The sequence below is a fragment of the Teleopsis dalmanni genome, chromosome 1 (assembly GCF_002237135.1).
Source record: "Teleopsis dalmanni isolate 2A chromosome 1, ASM223713v2, whole genome shotgun sequence".
Classification (NCBI taxonomy): domain Eukaryota; kingdom Metazoa; phylum Arthropoda; class Insecta; order Diptera; family Diopsidae; genus Teleopsis; species Teleopsis dalmanni.
Window position 1 is genome coordinate 145,610,537 of NC_051846.1, and position 19,326 is coordinate 145,629,862.

The 19,326-nt window shown below is 31.6% G+C and overlaps 1 protein-coding gene across 1 annotated transcript; it reads right to left on the reverse strand.

Annotated features, from left to right (window-relative positions):
* Nucleotides 1–9,269: 9,269 nt before the first annotated feature.
* On the reverse strand, nucleotides 9,270–17,693 carry LOC119666384. The gene is made up of 9 exons (XM_038075664.1): nucleotides 17,297–17,693; nucleotides 16,513–17,232; nucleotides 16,319–16,431; nucleotides 15,661–16,254; nucleotides 11,017–11,272; nucleotides 10,206–10,919; nucleotides 10,035–10,147; nucleotides 9,548–9,974; nucleotides 9,270–9,484 (listed from the first exon to the last, which is right to left on the reverse strand). The coding sequence occupies exons 1-9, from the start codon at nucleotides 17,514–17,516 to the stop codon at nucleotides 9,324–9,326; spliced, it is 3,318 nt and encodes a 1,105-aa protein (XP_037931592.1). The 5' UTR covers nucleotides 17,517–17,693; the 3' UTR covers nucleotides 9,270–9,323.
* Between the last annotated feature and the right edge of the window lie 1,633 nt (nucleotides 17,694–19,326).

Genomic DNA, 19,326 nt, shown 5'->3' on the forward strand with positions numbered 1-19,326 from the left:
ACGATACCAACAGCACTAATTAACCTAAACTAACATTAAATTAAAAATCAATTAAGCAAAACTTAAATTATGTACATATAGTATAATACTCGTATATGAATTGTAAACACTGGTTTTATTTTATTTAGTTTTCTCTTCATATTATTATAGCAATTACTTAGCAGCGCTTTTTATAGCAGATGAAATATTAAAGTCAGCGGATATGCAAATAAGAACTGAACGACTGGGGAACTTTTCAGAGTTTAACTAGTCAAGGGATAGTAATTTGCTATAACCATATAATAGCCAATTTTTAACGATGTGATGAAGCCATGGATATGGAAGTTATATGGCTTCAGTAGATGTGTAGATTGATCCAGATATGCAATATTATGTTTTATTGATTTGATTTGGACAATGCGATTTGTCACCACTGAAGTTTTTTTATTGAGATTATACAAATGATCGTATTTATGGGAACAAATCTCTTAAACTTTCAACATTTTGAACACAAACCTTGAAACTATAAGTACAGTACTGTAAGAAGACCCTTATGGAAGATATTTCAAGACTGGTACACCTGATAGAAAGATTCAGCCAATATGTTGAAATTTAAATTTGGTCCATTTCCAAGCCACACGTATTGTACAGAATAGTATGCAAATGATGTGTTGCCATTTAAAAAAAATAAAAATTTCACTAAAGAAATAGTTATTAAAAATCATTTTAAACAATAATTCAGTTATAAGATATATAACCCCTCGTAGGTGGGGGGGCTGAAATCCTTAGAAGATGTATCGCAGGTGGTAGAGGGAAACGAAATACCTCTCGCGAACCGAATAGTTTTGAGATGGAAAACTTCGTTAACAAACCCCTGACATAAGCTGACTTAATCATATTCTTTAGACCCCGGTTATGCTCGACCCTGCATACTTGTTGGATGATTGTTGCAGAAGAGAAGGCGGCGGAGAAATCAAAGAGATCAACGACCGCTCTCAGACTTCAAAAGCAAATTACTGTTTTGCGAAAACAATCCTTGAGCTCATCACTCATAAAACAACTGTTTTTCTTTAAAATTTAAAACCTGAATGTTAAATGATGTGAAATGAATTCAAACGCTAGGGACTCTATACTCCAAGAGTTAGCCATATACTAAATCCCCCTGCCATGGTAGCGAACAGAACGGTTTTGAAGGTACAAAGTTCAAGTTACTAAACATTAAAGAATAAAACCGAAACGATTCAAATGCGGCCCTATACCCAATAAGGGGAATCGGACACTAAGACGAAGAAAGATATATAACAGACAATAAAGGTCGAACCTAAAAAAAATCAGTGTAATCTGTATGATGAAACTTTACAGGGACTACACCAGATGAAACACCAGAACAACGTGCAGATTAACATGTAATTCAATACATTGTCGCAATGTAAATAAGCGTTAAATTGATTTTATTAAAATTACATTATTAGAATATTACATTATCCACAATATTAGAAAGCTTCCAATAGTTTTGAAAATAGTTTAGTCCTAAAGATATTTTGCTAAAGAGCAAAAAATTACTACTACAAACCCTGAGTTCTTTAAAAATATATTAAAAAAACTGATTATTTTTAAATTCTTACTTCAGTTAAATTTCGATTAATGATACCTATATATGTAAGATAAGATATATGATAAGTTTTATAAGAACAAATCCTAGTGCTTAAAAAAAAATAAAGCAATTTTTTTAAACAATCTGAGTTAAGCAGGATAATCGCTTAGAAAAACTGTGAGAAATTAACACAAGCGATTTTGCGTTCCTTTTGAATGGAACGGCAAGTATTGTTGAGAACCTTGCAGTGGGGTCTCCTGCTGGCTGATTGAGTGAGAGACAAAGCCAAATATTGTTACAACTTTCGGTTTTATTTTTGTTGTAGATTTTGCCAACTCATTCAGAATTTTAAAGGACATAAAATTTTTAGCAATTCACTTTGCTAACGTCAAATGAAGTCATTCATAACTGGAACACCCAGTAGAATAGTTTTGACATTTCTATTTGGATTAACAGTAAAGTCTTTATTATTTCTTCTCTATTTCTTTTCTGAAATAGAAATTTATTCTTTATATTGTATTTATTATTTTGCATTATTTTATTTATAGTTTTGCACTGATTGAATTGTCAAAATAAGTTTTTATTTAAGTAAGTCATGCAGTTCTCTGAAGTGCGATAGATAAATTGAACATGCAGAGTAATTCTTTAAAATTCTTTTCACCTAAAATATTTGTAACTCACTTGAATTACTCAAGATTTTTGCAATCAATATAAAGTCCTGAATATAAAACTTCTTTGTCACAGTTTTGAGAAAACCTGAATTTATATACAAAGAGAATGTGAGAGTATAATTTGCTCACATCATTTCTATTATTAAAAAAATTTTATTTTGCACAATATGTGAAAAAATCTATTTGGGGGTCCTTAATTGATTAAAATTGTAACCGTTCTGTTTTATAGAAAAAATATTATATATTAGTAATACTTTTCTTTTTTTATTTTTATTTAATCAAAATTCATGAACTCCTGAAATACGCCATAAACTTATAACAAAGACTGGTATAATCGTCTCCAGGTTATAGCCATATATACCTATATGTGCGCATGTGAGTTGTAGAAATAAGTGGTAGTAGTTCTCTTGATATTTTATTATGTATTATATTATATTATATGTATATATCATAATACAATTACATTATATATATACATATAAGTACACATATATAGGACTCTATGAGCACAATAGGAATTTTCTGGCTGTAGTTCCGGCTGTTGGGCGATTTCACGTCAAAGCTTTTAATAATAATACATATATACCTTATTAGGTATATACCTCATAAGGTGAACTTACGGTAATAACTCTGATATAGCCGTTATGTGAATTTATTGACAGTACCCAAGGTTTTACCTATGGGATATAATCTTAGATAAGAGATATCTTAGAAATTATTTTTTGCAGTTCACAAAGTTAATTATAATAAAAATTAAAGGATTAGTTGGGATATACTAGAATAAATTTTTGTAAAATATAAAACATATATTATTAATTGGAGAGATCTGTCTTCTTGATATAAATACGTTACTGATAAAACTTCATAAAAACACACTTTTAAAGGGGTATAATGTGGCGTAGATTTGCCTTGCTCTGGTCCACCATCACTGTCTTAAGCTGAGCTTAACATCATTAAAGTTAAAGGCTTCTAAAAGTCCTCTATTAATTCAGAAAGAGCCGATGTCAATTTGTATCATTTTAAACGATTGTTTAGGCATGAAATTCGTTACCACTCGACTAGTCCGAAACGAACTGATTTTTCTGTAAAAGCTCAATCAAGTAAAGGTCAGTTAGGACATGATAGATAGAGTAAATTTCGACCCCACATTCATAAAACTCACTGTAACTCCCGCTGAAACATGGGATTTTGAACTTGACAAGCAAAACAGCCAAAAAACTTATTATAATCACTTTCCAACTGAGCCGAAAGAAGCACGTTAAAGGCGATCAAAAGTGATAGTAAGATTATATTCACAGTTTTATTCAATTACAGAAGATAAGACAATAGAGAAAAAATATTAGCTAAGCATTATGCGGCGTTTAAGAGAACATATAGTATGCTTCAAAAAAGACTAGATTTGTGGAAGTAAAACTTATGGATTTTATACCTCAATAACGTACTATTATACTAGTCTATGATTGGGAGCGAATTTTTAACCTAAACCTCAACAAATCTTATCAAATAGCCACCGTCAACCCCTAATATAGCCATCTAATTTCGCGGCACCCATTTGCAGTCGCCGATAGATAACAGAAAAGAGAATTCGAGGTAAGTACTGAAGTCGATTCTAAAAAAATGTATTTAAGACATATTTTAATTATTGCTTTATTCATTGGTGTAAGTTATTGTTTCGGAAGAGGCCTACTTTGAAGACAATATAAGAAGTATTAATAAAAAAATTAATATTCTGTATTTCATTGACTGATTGGTATTAGTAGAAAACAATTTTCATGGTTGCGAAACATTCGTCAATGGACCCCAATACGAGTGGTTGGCAGCCTTATAAATATAGCTAGATGTAGAGAGCACTAAGCAGAAATGGTTAAAAATTTGTAATTATGTTTATTAAGAGCTAATCAAACAATATAGTATTATGTTATGTTATTATGTTATAATTATTATTATGTTATAATTAATCAATATAGTATTATGATATGTTATATGATCACCAATATTCGAAAGCGAATTGGCAAATAAAGAAGAAGAAGATTGACTGTTTTCTGTTACTTTCTTCACATTGTAGTATGAAAACCCACTATTTCACTAAATTAAATAGTGCTTAACTGTAAATATATGTAAACAACATCATCATCTGTGACTATACAATCCAAGTAGGACCTAAGCCTGTTTAACATCATCCATGTGACTATATGTGACTAAAATCCAAACACTTTTGTTTAAATTATATTGAAAATCAGTGTATAATATCAGTACTATTATTTATATTTGATATTTTTTTAAAAGGAAGCTAGTCTTATTGCTAATGTTAGATTTTAAAATATTTTTAAAATTATCTCCAAAGTCAATACATTTGTTCAACGAAGTAAAACCTTAAAATGTTCTGACATTTTTCTTATGCCATTTAACACTTCCAAGTGAAGTGGCTATGCGCCAGTACCAGTGAAAACCCTCATGATTGATTGCTATTGATATTCTCAAGTAGTCGTTGAAAGGTTCTCAAAGGCTTAACATGAAATTTAAGTAGACTTGTCAACAAAAAGTGAAAATGTAATCGTTTAAAATTTCTCTACTAGTTCAGAATTTCCACACTTGGAGAAGAGTTAAAGAAAAAAACATCTATGATTAATAAAGTCGAAAAAAATTTAGAAATTCGAAAAATTTCAATTTCTTTCAATACTTAAACCGAAGCATTTCGTAATAAAAGATTTTTTTATTTTCAATGCCATTTTTTCACTTTGAAAAAATTTCACAAATCAAATGATAAAATCTTCTTTAAAAAAGAAGGCAATAATACCGCGTTAATGTCATAATATTGTGCATTTGGTCAAAAATAACGTCCTTGTTATCGTTGGGTATTAAGAAACACATTTTCGTAACAATCGTTGATCAATATGGATATATAAATTAAAGTGTCTTAAGACGACATGCCGTGCACCTTTCACTAACTTAAGTTGACACTTCATTTGTACTAACTTACAAGGAGTTACCTACGTATGCTTCTCGAGGAGACCTTAAGATCTGCAAAATATTGCAATCTTAACGAATTGATAAATGATGATGCCATTGTGTGAAAATTATGGTAGTTCACCTTTATCAAGTTGTAAACTTACTTTTATCGTTTTACTTAAAAAATGGTTTACGTGCTGAACTTGAATTTTTTTCCAATAGTTCACTTAAGCCACATACTTATAAATTGAAAATAATTTCTCTTACTGAGGACATTCCTTACGAATATTTCTTTCACATCATTAAGTGAGCTAATGTCATGTTTCATCACATCTACACAAGGACAATACTAAACGCATCCCCTTTATGATGTTTCTATCATTCCGCTTGATTAATTTAGCAGAAATTTCTAAGTGTGACATGACACTTATAAATTTTACACCGTTAATCAATTTTATGACTGACAGTCATATTATTGCGCTCCTGTGATTTCCAAGTCACTAAGCTTAAATTTTATTATCATCTTCGAGATACATTCTTGAATCGCACACAATGCAGCATCTTTGACTAATGAAGTTACTCTGCATCTCATAAAAATTTTTTCCAAATTTTTTTTCTTATGAATACAAAACTTTCATGTAATATTTTAAAGTATTATGTATAAAAAACAAAATTACAATGACATTGCATCATTTATATCATTATTTTATATGACATGAAATTGGTATGTATTTTGTATGAGTAAATACTGGAGCTTTGTCTCCAGTATCCTGTCATGCTATAGATGCTATAGATGAACACAATACTGTAATTATCAGAGAAATAATATTATTTGTGGTGCTCTTTTATTGGTTGCAATTAGTATCTTTTAGTGCCTGAACAAATTAGTCTACATGGTCCTTGCAATACTTACGTCTCACTATATATTGTTATACATTGTTTATATATACTTTCCGCTCAAAAAGTATCCGGATTTTGTTGTTTGTTAACTACTCTTTAAGTAATAGACCTTTTTCAAACATTTTTTTATGTTAGTACACCCTTTCTTGACATATAGGACAAATTTGAGCGCCATCTGTCAATTAGTTTGATTACAGCAGCTGTTAATGTGAGACTACCTTAAGTGCATTTAGCGATTTTTACTATGGAATATTCTTGTCGTACGCGATTTTTTGACCAAACACGGCACCACTGTCATCGCTCAGGCACCATATTCGCCAGATCTGGATGCGTGCGACTTTTTCCTGTTCTCGAAACTCAAATTGCCCCTTCGTGGTAAGCGTTTTGAGTCGATAGAATCGGTAGAAGAGAATTCGCTGAAGGAACTAAAAGCCATACCTTCACGGGCCTACGAAAAGGGTATGGAAGATTGGGTTAAGCGTTGGCATATGTGTATCGCATTAGAAGGAGCATATTTTGAAGAAGATAAAATAAATTTGGAATAAACTTTAATTTTGTGTGTTCTATTTACAAAATTCGAATACTTTTTGAGCAGAAGGTATATAAATATTTTTCTTCAAATATAAAACAAGGAAGAACCCTTTTTGACTCAAGTAATGTACTACTAATTATTGTAACAATTCATTCCTTAGTAGTATGATCGATCTATATTATTTCAGAAGAATTGTAACGAAAAAAACTTGAACATCATAGGTCCCAGAAGTTCAAGTATATTATTCTTTAACTAATATTTAAATTAACTACATTCATTGTTGATTCTTATGGCTCCCAAGATTATAGTTTCCAATTCTGTCGCAAAACAAATAGAGTTTGACTGGTCAATAATGTAGGTAATTGATAGAGACCTATACAAATGCGAGGTTTACTTGTAAATAGCTTAAATATACCAAAAACATACAATACTGAAGAGAAGCATAAAGAAATGTTCCCCGTACGCTTAGTCCAATAAATTAATATCGGGATATCATATTAGTCGATTATTGTGACACAATGATTTTAATGTTGGAAAATAGACCAAATAACTACTGCAGATTAAAAAACGATTTACAGTTTTAATCCTTTTATTGTTTTTTAAAAAATTAGATCCTAGATTGTGAAGCCGTATTTAGACATAGACAGAGTATTGACAAAACAGATATTACTGGCTTTCCGGATTTTCTTCACAATAACGACTTGTATTATTTTAAAATAAGGTTAACATTTCACTATATGATAAATTATAACACAATCACCTTTTAGTAAACATACGATAATTAATTTGACTATAAGTTAGATGGCAAAGTTTTCAATACAAACTTATAGTTAGAAATTTAAAGAAGTCAGCTTCTTCAAAGTTGCCTATCAATTCCAGAACTCTTTAATTTTTTATAAATGCATCCAAAATAAAAGATCTGTGAGATCGCTTGATCTCACAAGTACCTTCTGCTCAAAAAGTACTCGGTTTTGTAAATAAAACACACAAATTTAAATTTTATTTCAAATTTTTTTTATCTTCTTCAAAATATGCTCCTTCTGAAGCGATACACATATGCCAACGCTTAACCCAATCTTCCATATACTTTACGTAGGCCCGTGAAGGTATGGCTTTTAGTTCCTTTGGCGAATTCTCTTTTACCGATTCAATCGACTCAAAACGCTTACCACGAAGGGTCGATTTGAGTTTCAGGAACAAAAAAAATTCGCACGGATCCAAATCTGACAAATATGATGCCTGAGCGATGACAGTGGAGCCGTGTTTGGTAAAAAAATCGCGTGTAACAAGAATTTCCTATAGTAAAAATCGCTAAATGCACTTGAGATAGTCTCACATTAACAGTTGCTGTAATCAAACTAATTGACAGATGGCGCTCAAATCTGTACCATATGTCAAATTTGTGCTTAACAAAAAAAACTTTTTGAAAAAGGTCTATTACTTAAGGAGTAGTTAACAAACAACAAAATCCGGATACTTTTTAAGCAGATACCACAATCGTTCAGATTCTACGAGTCCTATTCTGACGAATTGCAATCCTTCTAGCAGTAACCGACATTGTATCTATATTCTGAAACTTAAAGAAGGAAATTATTGAACAACGCCAGGAATAGACATTCCAGAATAGTACTTGATTATTTTCAGAGTTTAAATTATATCGAATATCAGCCGGAAAATTACTTCATTATTTATATTATTTGATTCAATAAAAAAAAAAAATAGTTCACTACTCTTTGAAGTTTTCCTCATAAAATTAATTGTGCTACGGATTTTTCGCCTCTCAACTACACATATTCCCAAACAACGTTTTCATACATAAAAGGATTGAGTGATGTTAAATGCAATTATATTGACATATCCTGCCTAGGTTGGTTGCTTAAGAAAAAGTGCAATTCAATCTATAAATTTCACTTTTTATCGTAACTCAACTTCAAATAATTGAATAGTCTGTGAATTATATATAGAAAAGGGGACGATAATTGCTTACACGGTAATCCCAAACGGTTTGAATTTCAAAGTAAGAAATCCTTTCGATTTCAGAACTTTAAAAAAAGAACAAAATGAACTTCCTTCCGTTTCACTAAATTTTTATTTATATTTAACAAGATTAACGAAAGGCTTGCAAAATCGAAAATAAAAAATTACAGAATACTTTCACAAAAAACGATGCACAGGTTTAAGAGGTTTTGTTGCAAAATACGCCAACACTATTAAAAAATAGGCACCTTCGATTCGTTGCGGGGATATTAAAATCCTATTTACACATTTACAAAATATTTGAGACTGCAAAATGCGCATTCACAACTCGATAATACCATTAGGGATGGTTGCTCTAAACAGAGATAAAAGCAACCTAGGAACAGGATCAACAGGATCAACAGTGACAGAGAAGAGCTACCTGCTGTTATCAATTGTACAGATTGAATTGCGGAGCCCATAAATAAACGTAAATAAATAAATGAAATATAATATCTAATAAAGCCAATGTTGATTGGAAATTATTTAAACTCCCCGAAAATGTATAAAATTGCAACCGAAGTATATTTATTCACACATGAACGTGAGATAAAATTTTATTTTGTTAAGAGAATTTTAATATTGTTTTCTTTTTCTTCAAGCGAAAGTATTAGAAACTATAGAACCGTTTTCTTGATCAATGCAAGTCATATGCAAATTATGTCATTTTTATTAGGACTGCTTATGTACGAAGGGTAAATATAACATTAAAGCCCTTCGTCAATTTTAATATAATATCACCTTGCAACTCGAATTCGGACTCAGTGATATTCGAATGTACCGAATATTTCCGGATTAATGTAGAAATTAGCACCTTAAGCATTAGCATTGCATATTTCCGTCCTAAAACAAAAAAAAATATATAAAAATATTTTATGAGAACCACTGAACGGAGTATTAACTTACCCACGCAACTTCTGGGCCCAGCACTGAATGGTATATAGCTGTAGTAATGTCTCTTGGAAACTTCTTCAGGTAGAAAATTGTCTGGATTAAATTTTTCTGGTTCCTTATATATATTGGTATTTCGATGAACTACATATGGCCCTACAATTACTGTCGTATCTTTAGGTATAGTGTATGGTCCGGAAGCCAACTTTACATCGGCATTAATTTTACGTGCAATTAGAGGAACGGGTGGGTAGAGACGCATAGTTTCTTTTATAACTCGTTCCAAATAGTGCATATCTACTGTATCTGCATATGTACATGGACGATTCATATCTGTGCCAAAAATAGCCTTTTGTTCCTCATATACTTTATCCTGTACATCCTTGTGTATACCCAAAAGACATAGTAAGAAACTAGATCCAGCGGAAGTTGTGTCATGACCCTACAAAACACATGAGAATAAACAATCAAATCGATTGAGTTATATATAAAAGCAACAAACCTCAAACATTAAAGTATTCACTTCATCAGTAATATCCTTTTCGGTCCATTCATTACTCGGATTTTTTGACATTTCAAGCATCGCATCCAATAACGCCAAACGCCGTTTTGCACCTCAACATAAAGATTTAAATGTTATCGCTTGATTAAACTTAATATTGAACATTTTTACCAACATCATTCTCATCAATTTCGTCTAAATCGTCTCGAAAACCATCCTGTTTTCTTTCTCCACTTTTATTTGCATCCTTTGTGTCGAAAATTCCATCAGATTCCACATTGAAATTCTTGATACGTTCGGTAATAACTCGTTGTGTGAGTGCGAGTATACTTGATAGCAATTCATTGAGTTTTGTATTAAGTTTTGTCAGTTTAAAAAATATATCGAAATGATAATTTATTTGAGTTTGTCGTTTATGGATTATATCACACATATCGATCACAGCCTTTGCATACTTGGCGCATTCACTTCCACTCGGCAAATTTTTAATACCCATAACCGTACTCAGTAAGATTTCCACTGTTACTTGACTCATATGTTCATGAACGTCTATCTCCTTACCAGTAAGTTTTGCAAATTCCTGTACCACATTTTCGGAATATTCTACAAATTTGGGCACAAAACTTTTCAGTATACTTTGGTGGAATGTTGGCGCTATCATTTTACGATGATGTTGCCAGTGAGCACCCTTACTAATTAATAAACCATCACCAAACCACGGTTTGAAAAAGCGATATTCTTCAGACTTTTCCAAGTGTTCTGAACTACTAAGAATTATTTCAACATCGACTGGATTGGCAATGAATGCTACAAATCGATGTACACTAATAGCCCATCCTGTGTCACCATATTTACGATAGAAAGCCAAACAAGTACGCATGGTTTCTATAAAAAAAAAATTATACAATATTTAGTCATAATGTATAAGGCTTAAACGTAATATACGTAAATGACAAGGTATTTAAAAATCTGTTATTCTTACCACTACTGCTGAGTCCAATAATGTGATGTGCATGACCAATTAGTGGCAACCTCGGTGCTGTTGGCATATTTGCCAATAATTTATAGGCGCGACAATTTCGAAACCATAGTTCATAGAGTAAAATTATTAGGAGCACTGCAACAGATGTGACATAAATAGGCAACAATAAACTCATTTGATTAGTTGTTGGCAAATCTTGACTATAGCTTTGATTTAACCTCTCCATTGTTGCAATAGCACCATTCAGTTTAGTCAGCTAGTTTGTACTGAATATTTCATGGAGTTATATTTCGCGTTCTTAACTCTGTATTGCATACATGATGACATATCTGAAGCCATATATAATTTAAACGAACTTCAATGATTTAAAAAGCATTATTTGCATATCAGAACTGGACTTATGGTAATAAGGGTCAATTTTACGTTATATCTTGATTAGCTAAACTATAGTTATTAATACATGAATAATATATCATTTTGTATAATTATTAATTTGCATACACTAAAGCTTATAAATAAAATGAATATTTCAGTCTATACCGCATTATTAAGTACTGTATTAAACCATAAACTTAATATATATACTAAGTTCGACTAAAGGTCTTAAACTTCCACATTAGCTTGTACAAGAAGACGTTCACTTAATTGGTTAGTAGAAAATCACAAAAATAATCTTACTATCCCACCTTCACTCTTCAACATTTTTAATTTTTTCACTTCACTTTCTCAGACACTTCCCTGAATCAAACTTTGTAATGAACTGCATTATCTATGTTCTCATTATTTCTGAAGACCCTTTCTCTCAATTTTATTCTTTTTTTTTTGGAAGCAACCAGAAATAATCACATAGAATTTCTGCAATTCTTAGACCACAATAGTATTGTTATTTGTTAACAGTTTAAGCTGACGTGATATCGTGATGAGGATAATATGGACGTAGTTCCTTTTCCCTGGTTTTTCAACAAATTTTCAAAAATTGGTCAAAATCAGTACATCAGTATATGGTAAATGGTATCAGTACATTATTTAGAAGTTACCGTCTGTCCACTTTTCAGAGACAGAACAACTATAACTTTTCTCTTAGTGAAGTCAACTGACATTATTTCTTTAGTTGCCTAATATATGAGGTTTAATCTAATATCTACTAAATCCAATGTTGATTGAAAACTATTTATACTCCCCGCAAATTTATAAAACTGCAAACAATACATATTTATTCACACAAGAATGTGAAAAAAAATTATATATTATTTTTTTATCTCTTTTGTTTCGAATTTTAAAATTGTTTTTATTAAGCGAAAGTGTCAGAAATTAGAGAACTATTTCTTAATCAATGTAAATTATATGGAAATTATGCCATTTTTATTAGAACTGCTTAAGTGCGAAGGGTAAATACACCACTGAAGCCATTTGTCAATTTTAATATGAATTAATGTAGAAATTCGCATTAGCATTGCATTTTTCTGTCTTAAATCAAGAAAAAATATATAAACATTTTATGATAACCACTGATCGGGGTATTAAGTTACGCATGCAACTTCTGGGTCCAACACTAAATGGTATACAGTCAAACTTCCATAACTCGAACTTCTCTAACTCGAATTTTCTATAACTCAAACCAAAACCAGTGCACAAAGGTTTAAGAGAGCAAATTACTTACCATACTACTTCCATAACTCGATTTTCTCTATAACTCAAACAAAAATTTTGTTTCGTACCGATAAGAGAGGGAGAGTTCATTCTATAAGTCGAATTTTTGTTTTAAGTATGAAACCATTTTGCTGTTAGGGGAAATCCCTTTTTCCAAACTAGATGTTTGATTTTTCTTTCTTATGTTGCTTCTTTGTTTAAAGTAAATAAATAACTTCCAATACTACTCTTAACAACTATATTGACCTTAACAATGAAATTTGTATATCAAGCTTTCCTACTCATGACGATATTATTGAGCGCTATAGTTCTTAATTACTTAATCCAATTCTAAGCGCAATGAAAAGTTATGATGGTTCGGTGTATGTAATCGTTCATTAGCCTTCCAAAAATGAACTAGAAAACTCATTCAATATTCTGAATTTATATTTGCAGACGAATGATACTACAAATGATGATCACTATAAGAGTATGAATGAAGTGGAATCTCTTTTTACCGAAAATAAGAAAAAATATTAGTCTCAAACCCTAATTTCCGAATATTTTACTTCACTATAACTCATAAACAAATATCTTAAAATGTAATTCTAGTTTCTTTCAAAACTAAAAAAAAAAAAATTCTCTGACTCGAAGTCTCCGTAAGTCGAACCTTTTCTTTGCAAAATTGGACTCCGAGTTATGGAAGTTTGACTGTATAACAATAGTAGTGCCGCTTGGAGACTTCTTCAGGTAGAAAATTGTATGGATTAAATTTATCTGGTTCCTTATATCCAACGGATATGACGTAAATAGGCAACAATATATTCAATCGATTAGTTCTTGACCAGTCTTGATTTTAGCTTTGGTTTAATCTCTCCATAGTCAGCTATTTTGGATTAAATACTTTATGCAGTTCAATTTTGCATTCTAACACACTAAGATTTAATTTGGTTGCATATATTATGATGTATTTGAAATAATAGGTAAATAAAGCCTATTGCAATGATTCCCAGACCATTATTTTCATTTAAGAACTGGACTTATTGTAATAAAGCTCCATTTTGTACTGCAGAATTGATTTTGTATAATCATTACTTTGTGTTAACATTTGTACACTCTAACGCTTATATGTACATATATACAGAAGATTCCAATTTATCCGTATCATTAAGTGCTGTATTAAACCATAAATTTAATATATATACAGAGTTTGACTTAGGGTCCTACACATCCACATAAGCTTATGTAAGGAGACTAACAAACGTTCACTTGATTGGCTACTGCAAAAATTTAAGAAAAGAAGTTTAATCTCACAACTTTAAAATTTCTCGTAATTTCAATTTATTTTTGAAGCCGGCAGACCCACTTTCACTGCATCATTACCGATCCACTGCATCAGTAAATCAGTAAATTATTTATCTTCTCAACTTTATTCTCAACTTTATTTCTCTCAATCTTATTTATGTTTTTGAAGAAAACAGAAATTAATTTCTTCAATCCCCAAGATCGCAGTGAAATGATCCATTTCTTAGCATATGAGGTTTGTTAGATTCAGGTTAATTAAGCCTCTTTGGAGGCTCAACAGTTTGCATAATCATGATGTAGAAAATATTGATTTCCATTTTTCTAACACCAATTTTCAAAAACTTGTGACAATTAGGTATTAGTATACCACTTAGAAGTTACCGTCTATCTAATTACTTAAGTTATCTAACCTAAATGGATGGATTAGCTCCTTCTTCGCTTGATTTGCTGCTTCATTTCTGAATCTTATTTTTAGAGGTTAGACTCTTCAATCTCAAATTTTTGAAGAAAACATAAAGCAAAAAGCTTACATTTCCCTTTTTAAATTTTAATTAAAATTTGTAAAACCCATCGTATAGTTTCCTTCCAAAATCGTGTTGATTCCTTCTATATCCAAAATCATTGCTTAGTATTAATAATACAGCCTTGCATTTAAGTTCATTTCATCAACGAAGTGATTTAAGAATTTTTATATCTTATATTTTTATAGCTTACCGCTGAAACTGCTGGATTAAGAAACCATCCTACTATACCAATATAGACGCCAGTTTAGAAACTGACCAATCGATATTACTATTATCAGTAAAACTAACTATTTGTTGGAGGAATTATATGTCATTTGATTTTACTATTATTTTTAATTCATATATTATAGCTACAATCGTTTTTGTAATCCTTTCAGTCATATTATTATATTATTTTATACGCGTTCCTGTGAGGTTTATAACTTCCATTAACTATTGCCTAATTATAAACTCTACAGATTATTGCTCTGAACTGAATGAATACTTCATGGATTATTTAAAAAAGAATTCCAAAAAGATATTATAAATTTGACAACACTTAACTAAACAGTTAATATCTACACATATTAAAATTGTCATTATCGGAAACCACACCACGGCCAGTGTATTGTCGATATGACATATCTTACTTTAAAAATCTCATGATCCCAAACACTATTTGTGGCTCTCTTCCACCACTCTCCCACCACTTCGTTGATTATCAAAAAAATCGTATCGGCTTAATCAAATATATCTCTCGCGATCATCCACTATAGGAGGTATGAATAGTTTCCCATAGGGGTCATTGATTGAGTTTTCGGTGATATTCAAAAAAATCAATATTCAATAAAACAATATTTTGCAGTTGTTGACTGTATGCTTTTTATTGATAAGTTGTATCATTTCCAAAATAATTTTAAACCCCAAAAAATAGATATATATGTATGTGTATTAAACTTTCCTATAAATTTTTATATGCGATGATTTAATAAAAATTTTGGACACAGCAAAGCGCAATTAATTCCATCAAGCAAAACTATTTTCTATTAGAACAAAGCCGTTTACTTTATCATATTAGGCGAAAGCAATCTAAAAGGATATATACAAGCGGTTTTTCAAGATAATTACTATGCATTAAACTACAAGCTAAACATTCTTAAAACAGGGTTCTTAGATTCAATCTGATTAATCGCTGACACACTTAAGCGACGGCGTGTGTGCGTGGTTCCAAAATGATATTGAAACCGTTTTCCAACTTCAAAATAATATCAGCCTGTAGCTTGAAGTCTGACTCCTTCTCGTTCGAGTGTATTTTATAGTTACGGATAATAGTGGATAGCAACACCTTTAGCTTCAACATGGCGTATTTGCGACCTACACAACTTCTAGGACCAGCGCTGAATGGTATGAAGCTGTAGTAATGTCGATTAGCAGCACGTTCAGGTAAGAAATTGTCGGGGTCAAATTTATCTGGGTTCGGATAGATATCAGCACGACGATGCACCCAGTATTGCAACACAATTACAGTAGTGCCCTTCGGTACAGTATATGGACCAGATGCTAATTTAATGTCAGTGTCCAGACGTCTGGCAATTAATGGTACTGGTGGATACATACGCAAAGTTTCCATTATAACACGTTCTAAGTATTTCATTTCCATTGTGTCAGCAAACGTGCAATCGCGTAGCATGTTATCACCAAAAATAGCCTTCTGTTCTGCGTAGACTTTCTCTTGTATGTCCTTGTGTATGCCGAGCATACAGAGTGCAAAACTAGATCCAGCGGAGGTAGTGTCATGACCCTTAAGGATGTGAAAATTAAAGTGAAAAAAATAAAAAAATAAAAAACTGCTTCTTTTAACTTACTTCGAACATAATAGTATTCACTTCATCCATAATGTCCTTTTCGTTCCATTCAATTTCAGGATTCTTTGCCATTTCAACCATGGCATCTAACAAAGCCAAACGACGTTTGGCACCTGCAAGCAAAATTTCAAATAAAATTGTGGTATAGTTGTAAATTCAAGTCCATTTTTTTGCAAATTTCCAAAAATACTCACCAACATCATTTTCATCGATGTCATCCAAATCGTCACGAAGTCCTTCGTTTTTGTTGAGTGCCTTTTGCTTAGATACATCATCAACTTCTTCAATAATTGCGCGATTTTCGGCACTAAAGTTCTGCTTACGATCACTAACAACACGTTTAGTCATTCCTAAAATGATATTCATCATCTTATCACCTTTCTCACGCAATTTGGTGAAATTATAAATCGCATCTAAACGATAGAACAATTTGACTTGACGTTTGTGTATAATGTCGCACATATCCACAACGGCTTGTGCGTATTCGAAACTCTTATTGCCTTCTGGTATTTTTTTCACACCCATAGCTGTAGTCAACAAAATCTCCACAGTAGTTTGGGACATATAATCATGCACATCAAAAGATTTTCCAACTTCTTTACGCATACGATCCACCACAGCCTGTGAGTGTTGCACAAATGTAGGTACAAAGCTCTTTAGGATACTTTGATGGAAGGTTGGAGCAATCATTTTGCGATGATGACGCCAATGGTCACCTTTGCTGATCAAAAGACCATCTCCGAACCAAGGTTTAAAGTAACGATATTCTTCGGCTTTTGTTAAATGATTATTTGTACTGAGTATGATTTCAATATCGGCAGGATTGGTTAGGAGAATAAGCAAAACATTACCCAACCAAGCTCTTAAAGTTTCACCGTATTTATTGATATAGACAATACCACGCTTCATAATCTCTGCAAAAGGCAATTTATATCATTCTTATATTATTCTTACAAAATTAGTTAAGTGAAAGGTTACCCGCATTAGACAAGCCATATACCAAGTGAGCATTGCCAACGAGAGGCAATTCTGGTGGAGTTGGTATATTCTTGGTCATCTTGTATTCACGTGTATTGCGATGCCAGTATTCATAAAGTGCGATCACAACCGCTGTACCAATAAGCGCAGTTATTATTGGACTAAATCCAGTCGCGCCTCCCGCTTGATTAAGCGTTTCCTTCACAGTTTCAATGGACATTTTGTAATTTGTTTCTTATATCCTTTCAGATCTTAGTCCTCTTCACTATATGAACGGTTATATGAAATTTCTCACTCCGATATAACAATTGTAAATCACTTCAATATACACTTTTAATTTGATTTCACTAAAGCCGCCGTCCTGTTACACGGACAGTTCCAAACTGAGTTCAAACCAGACTGTACCTTGCAATTTTATTAATTCGAATCGATTTCTGCATACGTAATTCGGTTTCGACTAAAAGTCAATTAATTCATTAAATCCATTTGTTATGAAATTAAATTCTAATTTAGTTTTTTCGTTCTTTGTCTTTAGGTTTAGTTTGTCGCATTTTATGGAAATTACCACACACATTGTTACACTCGAATCAATATTCATTTCGAAAACTATGGAACTATGGAACTGTGGCAGACACTTATGTCTTCTAGCGATCACGTCATTGAAGTTATATGAAAAAATCAAAGAAATAAAATTAATTAAAATTGAATTCATTTCACTTAATTTTGTAAATTTTGGTATTACAAATATTTTTGCAATGTCAATATAATATTATTTAACAATATTTATTAGTTAATGTATAATATTAACAATATTTTGACTAACAAATTATTATACAAATCTACAAATTATTATATAAAAAAATAATATATTAATATAATGTTATCTAGGTCAACATGTGCTGTTTTTCATCACTATTTGAAATAATTTTGACCAGACAGTGGGTGCCTTCTTTAAAGTGTTTACACTGTAATCCTCTTGAACCATTTATTAAATGGCGATAAGGTAGTTTCCACTGTATTTAAAAAATCATATCATAATCACGGGATCATAGGTTATTAATTAAACTAGTATTACGAGTATGTGAATTCAACAATGGAATATACCGATTATAAACAACTTATACATCAAGGTCAGTTTTTCCTACTACACACTTTCTTCGCTTATGCTAAGATCACACTTGTTAATCACAATTATCCATTGACATCCATGACATTTCCAATTCTATTTCAAGTCATATGATTATTTTCAAATTCTAATAGACTAGATGGCAGACTCATTCTTCCTTTTCGGACATCACAGTAGTTATCGTCTTTTAAATCGTTTCTATGCTATTTTGATTTTCATCATTGCGGTGTTCATCTCTGTTAATACGTGGACATCCAATGGTGACTAACAGTTCGCAGAGTTTTGAAAAAATGATCCAGGGAAAAAGAGAAGAAAAAGTCATCGTCGAAATAAGTACGATTTATCTATGAGGCCAAAAATCCACCTTTTTCTAAGAGAGCTGTCGAAAGCTGTGGAGAATTGTATATCGGTTGAAGAGAATCATGTTACTGAATTAAGTCGAATTTTTATGTATAAAGAGGTTCGCTAATAATAATTAATTAATCTATAATTGTAAAGCACATAGAATTTAAACTAGTCTCAATCTCACTAGTATTCGAAATATATAGTATAGTTCTAATCACGAGATTAGGTAAGGTTGAGTGGGCTTGTGCTGATAAAACTATCAATAATCCCACTCGGAAACATACCTATATTGCCCATTGTGATGCTCTTAAAGTTGCCTAAAAAGGTCGCCTTACACTATCTGCTATTATCTGAATGTGCTATACTTGGTTATACTTTTGTTATACTTTTTAAACCGTTGATCTTCAAGATATAACTCCGGAGATTCAAATACTTCACTTTTGTTATCTTTATCAGGCCAGTGAAGAAACTGTTTTCACGACATTGATGTCTGTAGTCTACAAACTGGTAGTAGTCCCACATAAAAACAAGTTATTATTAGTAGTGAAAGGGATAGTAA